Genomic DNA, 10,134 nt, shown 5'->3' on the forward strand with positions numbered 1-10,134 from the left:
TCACTCGGCCAATATTAGTCTTATTGGGCCTTGTGGATTAATTTCATTTCATAAGAATTTTATTGAAAATTCTTAATGGGCTTTTTTCATGTTGTCATGAACAAATAGAAAAACTTCTAGAAGCCTTTTCTAGATGAAATAGGCGCCCAACATACCCAAGAGAAAGAGAGAATATTTTGTGAATAACTGTATGAAGATACTTGCCAAAAGAAAAAGAGGAAACAAATTTCCCCTAAGAGGAAACAAGGTGGGCGCCCAAATGAGTCAAGGGAGAAGCAAACAAAAGAGGAAACAAATCCAAGGACTTACTTGATATGTCTTGGCCGTGCACCTCATGAAGAAAAAAGGGAAATTGGCTCATGAATATGTGATATTCTATAGAAGAGGAAACTACATTATTGAAGGTGAGACCTCTCCTATAAATAGGAGCCTCATTCCACACATTTCATTCATCCAAAGTTTTAGAGATTGAGAGCTTCTCTCTCTAGACTTGGCCGCCCCTCTCCTCTCTCTCTCTAGTCAATTTCGTTTTATTGTTTTGGCACCTAGGTCCTCATTTGACCTAGAGTTTAGCTCTGCGACTTCAAGACTCGTTCTTAAGTCGTAGTGTTTAAAAGTGCCCACTCACTGATTCCTTTTATTTCGAGTGATTTAGTGATAGAAACTTTCGTGGTTGCTCGAGTTGCCGAGGAAAGAAAGAGAGGCGTGCTGCGAGGGAGACGAACGTTTTCAACCTTCCGAAGGCTCATCAACGTTCAAGCTTCTAAAGAGGTTAGTAAATTTATTATGCTCATATTAGTTTTATTTACATGTGCTTGCTCTTTGTCTAGGTTAGTAAAAACTGTTTTACTTGAAAAAGAAAATTTTTAAAATTCCGCCGCTTAACGAAGCGTTAAACTTTTTCTTAAACCATTGATCAATTCCAACAACTTTTGTCCTGGATCTTCGTCTCGATATCCGCGCTTCGGGCTCCCTTGTCTTAGATCTTGGTCTTGAGATTCAGTCTGCGACGACAGATCGTCCACAGCTACATCCGATACAAAAAGAGAAGAACTTTTATATTTTCGCACCAGCTCGACACATCAAGAAATAATTGAAGCGATCAAGAAAACATACAAGAAATTTCTATACCAAGAAAAGTCTGGTCAAACCGCGCTTGCTTGAATTCCTCCCACTCAACAGACCCAGTTTGTAGTGTCCTAACGAGCTCCTCGAACCGTTCTTCAGAGGCGACGATCTTCAAAGAAACTTCACAACAAACCACGAAGCCACATCAGAAGAAAATTACATCTTAGGCGACGAACAAAACCAAAACAAAAAAACTACATAACCTGATCCCCTAGACCACCCGTAGCGGACCAGAGTGACATAACCACCCACAGTGAGCTCAGAAACGTAGACATAAAAATATCTCTCCGCCCACCTATCACCAGCTCGTAAGAATCCCATGAATGATGGTCATCGCGGGCTTCCACGAGAAGTAGAAAGTTCAAGGGTGACAGGAATTTCTCTTAGTCGTGATGAGGCGGACAAGGTCGTTCCTGAAAATCCTAACCCCCAATTCTTCGGCCAGGCAAAGCAACCCACACACGATCCTCAAAGAGGACGGGGTAAGCTGAGGTAGTGTCACCTCCACCTGATCCATATATGCTAAAAGAAGCCTAGAGATTAGAAACCTAAGCCCGCACTTCACTAAGAAAATCTCATGGACACACAAAAAACCATCTTTTACAGTCTCAGCCGTATCGCCAAGACCGGGTAACAAAAGCTCTACTTTGGCCGGAATATGAAATCTCCACCTAATGCAGTCTAGATCGGCCCTACTAAGTAAAGAAGGAGGACACTCATTAAGAAAATTCTCGAGAGGATGCTCGGATCGTCGGGACTTAAAATTTTTTTGCTAGACTAAAAGTAGACGCCATCGGTGTAGCTCCAAACTAAGGTTTTCGAAAAGAAAGCTTGCTTTTTTGTCTACATAACCAGGGAACTTAAAACCCTAGCAGAGAGAAGAACAAGAAAGCGAAAGAAAAAGCTTTGAACTTTGGAACATACCTTTCTTCGGTGTGAGGAGAGTCGAATTAATAAGAAAGAAACCGATGGAGATGTCCCTTCAATATATAGACATGGAAACCCAACAGACTCGAATTTAATGTGCCGTCATATCATGTCAAATCATATGTTACCAAATCAAATATTTTGTATATATATAGAAGAAATCCCTTGATGTTCTCGAGATCAAATAATTGCGGTTTAAATATTGTATAATATATTCACTTGTTTCAAAGGTAGCGACACACGTTGCATAACTGGTAGTCCAACATTAACTAGAAATGTAATATGTTCGATTTATGGCCGGCCCATATATGTTTTTATCTTTAATTTAATCAATTATTATATATTGAATAAACTGGGGGACTGACTATTGATGTTGGACTTCATCCTCAATCTAACAAAAGAGAGATTCGGCCTAGTACAATATGATTGGGCCTAAATCCATGTATTTGTTGTTAGCACGTTCAGGTATTACGCCAGCCCGTCAGAAGATTCAAATGCCAGCTTGAGATAACTACTCCCCGAAGACCCGAAGATACAAAGCTCATCAGCCTGGTCGATCTTTAACCGCTTTTCATACGAATAGGTCTCTTATGACGGGTGTCCCAAGACACAGTAGTGAGCAATAACTGACACACGACGTGTCCCTAACAGCATCAGCTTACTTTATATTATGCTTTTCATCCTTATTTATTTCTCAATTTGTCAAGAGTTTCAATTTCGTCTTGTCACGGAGAATTGAGGCCCATCTACAAATCTAAATCGACCCATTTCCAATCATAAGTTTGTCATAACTGCTTTGGTGTATTTCTCACATCAACAATAAGTATTTAGGCATCTTCAAGTAGCCATTAAAGAATGAGTCAAAGAACTCATTAATACGACCTAGAAGTCGGTGACCACGTCAGGATTTAGATTAAGTCTCACTGTAAACATCATAGCGACCCTAGTTAGTGTGCTGTAACGGTACTTAAATGACATATCAACAACCAAAGTCTGTCCAGGCTGTACACTTACCAAAAGTGTAGAATGCTCCCCCAAAGTGATCAAACTTCCTTTGCATTCCGCAGATGTGATTTTAGATCCAGCTATGGAGGAATCACTGGCCATGTTTTAACTCACAGCCCAAACTTAGACGCCCATCATGATTCAGTTTTAATACGGAGGTTGTGGATGATAGTTACTATTGATTCTAATGAGAAAATAACCTACTAATCAATAGTGCTAATAAACTAAACTTCCTATTATATCCAATAATCATTCATGTTTATTTTATTATCTTCAGTGCGCAACATTCCTAATAATTCTCTACTATTCTAATTATCGAATAGTATATATTATTGCGAGAAACAAACAATATATGAATTATATTATTTTATGAGAATATCATGGAGATATTCCATATTATTCAATTACCTTAATAGTATATTCAATATGAGAAGTAAATAAATATTAGATATGATATGAATATTTTATTTGTTAAAGTATTTTGAAGCTATTTAATTTATTATATTCATAGAATAAATATCGCACATTAATTAGAATAAGATTAAATAAAACCGGGAGAGTCCATATTCTATTTGAGTAAGCTAGAAGGCTATAAATAGGGGTATTGGGTAAGAGGAAAAACGTTTAATATATGGTTTCCACGCTTGGAAAAACCGCCTCTCCCTCTCCCTTGGTGTGGTCGAATTTTGTCCCTCGCGGCTTGAGAAAATTCGTCCATATTTCTTTCCAAAGAAAAAAATAATTATTCTGACACCTCGTTGAAATAATTAGTGATAAAGAGTTGGAACATGCCGTGGTTCTATCTTATTCGGAGAAACGGCTTGGAAGACTTGGTGTTGATCCAACACGAAGAACGCGAAGAACCTGAATGGCACGAAGAACGCGAGGAACGCGAAGAACATGAAGATTGTCCATCGGCGTGGAAAATCAAATAGTGGGAAATCAAGTAAGTAATTTATTATCTCGTTATGTCTTATGTTTGTTTTGTTAGCCGCACATTCATCTAGATTAATTAGTTTTTATCATGAGCTAAAACGACTACAAGAGCTAAACCAAAAAGTGGTTATTTGAATTAAAATTGCTTTTGAATTCATCTTTCCGCATTAACACTTAAAATGGTTTTTCTGGTAATTTTTCCGTTACGAGTTTCATGAACTCGTACCAAACGTTTACAAGAATTTTTGTAAATATATAAATCATACTACCAAGAGTTATATCAATGGACACTTTATCTATATGATCGAGTAAATATAATTATGATAACGTCGAGAGCTTCAGTCGTGGGACTTTAGTGGAATATCACCAAGATTAGATATAACGAAAGAAGAGAGGTAACAATATCTACGCTCTCGTTCATGTTCGTCTGGCTTTGAGTTATTAGATCCATCGTCCCCTAGTCATCTCTGACAAGATGGACAAGGATACCCTTGTAGTAAATATGAGATTTGACTGCAAGCTCACTACCGCAGTGTAGTTGCAATGTTTTTCATATTCGTAATAAAGTACTATAGGAATAAGTTATTAAATGTTATGTAAATAGCTCACAAAGTCCAATGAGGCTTATGGTAGGTGTGTGCCATAGTGTACATAGACCTTGGATTTGTTTGATCAAAGCCCAATACGATTGGAGCTTTTCAGAAATAAGAAGTAAATAATATATATTAAATATGATCCGATTTAATAAGTATTTAATATGATAATTATTTATTAGAGTATCATGGAGATATTCTCTACTATTCTTTTTATAGTATAGTATAGTATATCGTATTGTGAGAAACTAATAACGTATTAATATATTATTTAATAAAAATATCATAAAGATATTCTATATTATTAAGTTATGTGAATAATATATTTTAATATGAGAAGTAAATAAATATTATATTGATCTGAATATTTTATTTATTAAAGTATCTTGGAGATATTTGATTTATTCTATTAAGAGAATAATTATCTTATATTAAATAGAATAAGATCAAATCAAATCAGAAAGATGCATATTTATTTTGGATAAGCTTGAAAGCTATAAATATGAAATTGAGGCATGAGAATTTTTTACCATTGGCTTATTCCACACTTGGAATTTCGACCTCTCTCTCTCTCTCCCCCCCCCCCCCCCGATTGGATGTTTTTCCTCTCATCTCGAGAGTGAGAAATTCGTTCATTCCACTTCCCAAAAGAAAAGAGAGAAAGAATTAGTCCGACATTTTTGTTGGAATAATTAGTGAGTGAAAAGTTAGCTCACACCTTGATCGTTATTCATTCAGAGAACGACTCGAAAGACTTGGCGTCGATCCATCAACGAAGAACTCGAGGATCTCGAAGACATTGAAGATTGTCAACCAGCGTGCAAAGTCAAATAGCGGGATTTCATGTGAGTAAATTATAATCCTATTTAGAATGTTCTTATTTATTTTTTGTAGTCGCTCATCAATATGTTTAATTAAAATCGAAACGAGATCTGTGTTCGTGTTTCTGTAGAATTTAAATCGTTTAGCATTCTTATTTCTGCAATAGTGAAATACGATTAATTCCCAACAGCTTCGTTCTTCAACATGAAAATCACCACCAACCTCAGGGAGTTGTTTTGGCGAAGCCGTCTCGTCTCATAAGAGGGGGAGGTTGCAGCCATGTTATGCAAGTGAGGAAAAAATTGAGTTTTCAAAATTTGTCTTGAGTCAAAGTCAAGAAAATGAATATATATACAACACAATTGTAATTTTAAGGTATATATCTGTTATATTTGCTAAACTCGTGATATAAATGTGACATTTCTAAAACTAAATGTTAAACATAACATATAATATATGATTTTCCCAAAAGACTAGGTGAGATTGGACTGATATACCTTAAAGACGAAAGAGAATATATGTACTAATCATACTACAGAGAGAACACTATGATATAAATTCTCAAATTCATGAATTTCTATAAGGAAATCATTCTATTGACTCTCAGCTAATAATAATAAATTTTATGATTATTTCTTGGAATTTTCTTTGGAATAATAATATGATGAGACGACTAAGGTGTCTGTCAACCCTATCTATTGAATGTATCATGTCTCTCTATTAATCAAAGTAGTCATAAGGATTTTAATATTGGTTTTCCTTGCCATTATTAGAGCGAGATATATGAGAATATATTGATGCTAAACTTATATGTTTCTTTATTTAAAAGAAGTTGAAGAAAAAATATTAATATGTTCACGTTATAATAAAATAATAGAAATTGAGGTCTAAAAATCTCAACTAACGCCGTCGGCCACAAAAACTTAATTCGTAATATAATTTTATTTTAATATGAGTTTGATTGCGTAAAAATATAGATCCGTTATCTTTATAGATCACGTAAGAAGTATTATTATGTGATCATTTAATAAGATTTTGTTGTAATTAACTAATTTTTTTTTTTTTTTAAGATTTTAATCAAAATTTTATTTTATTAATAAAATAATTTATTAAGTTGAAATAAATTGAATTAATTAAAGTTAATTTAATTTATTATAATTTAGGTTATTTTTAATAGAATAATATTTTAGTTATTTTTTCAAACAAAATGATCTATTGAATTACTGACTTAATTATTTTATAATTTAATTTAAAGTGAGAGTATAAACTCATTAACATAAATGGATTGAGTGACATCAAATTGTTGAAATAAATGGTATAGTGATGATTTGTTGGGTATTGGTTGGAGAAAAAAGACAACACGAAGGGCCACAAAAGCAAGTCAACCGTTAACAATCCAAACCCTTGAATCGGTCAAAAAAAGCCACCAAAGAAAAAAATAAAAAAAACCAATAGTCATTTTATTCAATGCCTGGCAAAGACCCAAATTGTTTTATATTTTTATTTTTGCCTAGGAACGACTAAGACCCATTTCTTTTATTTTTTATTTTTTATTTTTATTTTTATTTATGCAAAGAAGTAAATTTCCTCATATTTTGGTAGCAAAATCACTCGGAAAGAAGGAACACCCAAGGAAGTGCCATCTCTACGAATAAACATCTCTCTCTCTCTCTCTCTCTCTGCAAATTACTTGTATTTCTAAAAGTGTAGCAAAAGTTTTGAGTGAAACAATAGAAAGTTTCGAGCTTTTTGACCAAATTTACATGTTTCTATTTTTGAGCCCAGAGTGAAAACTAGGGAGAAAATCTTCTGTTGGGCACAAGAACAACAATTGCTTTTCGCTATTTAGCTGCTGATCTCTCTATCACGAGTTCTTTTTTTTCTGAAAGATTTTTCCTCCTGGGAAATTTTATTTTGGTTAGCTTCTATAGTTCTCCGAGCCCAAAAGGCATTTTCATCAGTTTTTGATGGGGGCTTGTTGGAGCAACCGGATCAAGGCTGATAGCTCTTGTAACACAGGTTATTTTATCTCTCTAGTTCTATGAATTTGTCATCTTCCACTTATACTTTCAATATACTACAGAAAAAAATGGCGAAAACTGCTTGGTGATTGATGAGAAGATACACGACTATTTGTAGATATTGTAAATTGGTGGTCTCCTCTGTTATTTAGTTGTGTGCTCTTGGAATAAATCAATCATGGCTCATAAAATTGTAAATTGGTGGTCTCCTTTGTTATTGAAGGGCTCAACTCGAGAAGTGGGAACTCCAGTAACACGTCGTTCTCAGTGCCGATGACTCCGAGGAGCGAGGATGACATTTTGAGGTCCACAAATATAAAGAGCTTCAGCTACGCCGAGCTCAAAAACGCCACGAGGAACTTCCGACCGGATAGCGTTCTAGGAGAGGGCGGTTTTGGCTCAGTTTTCAAGGGGTGGATCGATGAGCACTCTCTGATGGCTTCCAAGCCCGGGATGGGAGTGGTGATCGCTGTGAAGAGGCTCAATCAGGATGGTCTCCAGGGTCACAAGGAATGGCTGGTGAGTGTATAATGATTTGTTTTTACAATCATATGCCGTTTGGGAATTCAATTCGTTATTGATTTATATATTGGACCGTGTTCAGACGGAGATCAACTATCTAGGCCAGCTTCAACATCCAAATCTCGTTAAACTGATTGGATACTGCCTAGAGGACGAGCATCGTCTCTTGGCTTATGAGTTCATGCCAAAGGGAAGCATGGAAAATCATCTCTTCAGGAGTGAGTCGAGTCTCTCCTGCATTTCTTTTTCTTAATTTGTTTTTTTGTTTTTATTACAATTTTGATTTCATCGTCTCGCACGTAATTATTTCTTTAACTGTTTTGTTCCAACTTTTCAGGGGGTTCTCACATTCAGCCGCTTTCTTGGAAATTGCGGGTCAAAATTTCCATCGGTGCTGCAAAAGGGCTCGCGTTTCTCCACTCTGCTGAAACAAAAATCATCTATCGGGATTTTAAGACATCCAATATTTTACTCGATTCGGTATGTGGCTTGTGCTACAGATGTGTTGTATAAATGCCTCGACTCTTATTTTTACTAACACTAAGCAATGATGTTGTTTATCTTTATATCAGAACTACAATGCAAAACTGTCTGATTTTGGACTGGCTCGTGATGGGCCGAGCGGAGATAAAAGCCACGTCTCGACCAGAGTCATGGGAACTTATGGTTATGCTGCGCCCGAGTATTTAGCCACGGGTAATTTCTCCATTGTTTGATCTCCATGCTTTACTAAACCAATCTAATTTCTGATTTACAGAACGTGTTTGTGAACTAATTCACAAATTTACTATTTCATTTGGAATTCACAAATTTACTATTTCATTTGGAATAGGTCATCTTTCGACCAAAAGTGATGTGTACAGTTTCGGGGTCGTTCTTCTAGAAATTCTCTCGGGAAAGCGTGCCATAGACAAGAACCGACCGAACGGGCAACACAACCTTGTGGAGTGGGCAAAGCCGTACCTCACAAACAAACGGAGGCTTCTTCATGTAATGGATTCTCGCCTCGAAGGCCAGTACTCACTTAACTTGGCCCACAAGGCAGCCAACTTAGCGCTTCAATGCCTCTCCATAGATGCCAAGTACAGGCCAGACATGGACGAGGTCGTTCAGACTTTGGAGCAGCTTTTGGATCCAAAAGACGCGCATAAAGAGAACCGAATTGGCAGCAGCGCTCTAAAATTGAGAAGTGGAGCCACAGGCAATTCCCCTGTGACTTCCTATCCGAGGCCTTCAAAATCTCCCCTTTTCGTCTAGGTCAAGGGGAGAGAGAGAGAGAATGTGTAGAATTATGACTTCAGTGAAACTGTTTAGGAAGAGGGTATTTACTTTGGTGAGAGTTAAAAGTATGACATTACAGCAAAGATTGCTCTCGTGTGTATAGTTTTTTGTTCTATATATGTTTGTACGAATGAATGCAAGTCTTCTACTGGAAAGATACATATATCTATATATACATTATTATATATGTATAAAGAGAAACCCGAATTTACTGTTCATTCAGTGTCAAAACATTCAGTGTCAAAACACTGTTACACTGTTTGCTGAAATTACGAAAATGCCCTTTAATAGTATATATCTACAAAAATGCCACTTTGATTCAATAAAGACTATTGCAGTAAAAATTATAATTGTTCTCTGAAGTTCTCTCGAAGTTCCCGAAAAGTCCTGAGATTATTTGACTTTTTCTCCTTTCATTGAATGATTCTCTAGACTTTTCCAGAAAAGTCATTTATTTTCCAAAGAGGTCATCTGATGATCCGATATATATATATATACCCTACCATTCTCTTCAAACCTGCAAAGAAACCCATCATTCTTAATAACCGGACTCCACATAATAATCCTTCATTTGCTTGCTTATTAAAATTTTCGGATTTTTCAGTTTAAAATCAATAAAAATTTCAACACACATATACGATCATGAATAATTAGAAACAAAAACACAACGGAAAAATCTATGCTACCTGAGATATAAGTGTGAAGCTATCTATCCATGTTCGAAGAGTGTTATTCAAATGTTAACATTAATCAGTATAAAAAAAAAAAAAAAAAAAAAAAAAAAAAAAAAAAAAAATCAACCGCTATACCCATAACCAAACAGAGATTTTTTTTTCTCCCTAAACTCATCAAATAACCAAACATTAAATTTTTTAAAATTCTATTTTCCTCTGATCTTT

At 35.6% G+C, this 10,134-nt stretch overlaps 1 protein-coding gene across 1 annotated transcript; it reads left to right on the forward strand.

The window, feature by feature from the left end:
- The first annotated feature begins 6,931 nt into the window (after positions 1-6,931).
- NAK (Protein kinase superfamily protein) lies at positions 6,932-9,451 on the forward strand. Its single transcript, XM_089602929.1, has 6 exons — positions 6,932-7,430; positions 7,656-7,951; positions 8,037-8,172; positions 8,292-8,434; positions 8,527-8,650; positions 8,787-9,451. The coding sequence occupies exons 1-6, from the start codon at positions 7,379-7,381 to the stop codon at positions 9,209-9,211; spliced, it is 1,176 nt and encodes a 391-aa protein (XP_089459055.1). The 5' UTR covers positions 6,932-7,378; the 3' UTR covers positions 9,212-9,451.
- Positions 9,452-10,134: the final 683 nt, after the last annotated feature.

The sequence above is a fragment of the Urtica dioica genome, chromosome 2 (assembly GCF_054948205.1).
Source record: "Urtica dioica subsp. dioica isolate 48M chromosome 2, U.dioica_male_clone48M_v1_H2, whole genome shotgun sequence".
Lineage (NCBI taxonomy): Eukaryota > Viridiplantae > Streptophyta > Magnoliopsida > Rosales > Urticaceae > Urtica > Urtica dioica.

Coding starts and splice junctions, on each gene's coding strand:
- NAK (XM_089602929.1), top strand. CDS start 7,379: ATGGGGGCTTGTTGGAGCAACCGGATCAAGGCTGATAGCTCTTGTAAC. Junction 7,952..8,036: donor AGGGTCACAAGGAATGGCTG/GTGAGTGTATAA, acceptor GACCGTGTTCAG/ACGGAGATCAACTATCTAGG. Junction 8,651..8,786: donor GCCCGAGTATTTAGCCACGG/GTAATTTCTCCA, acceptor CATTTGGAATAG/GTCATCTTTCGACCAAAAGT.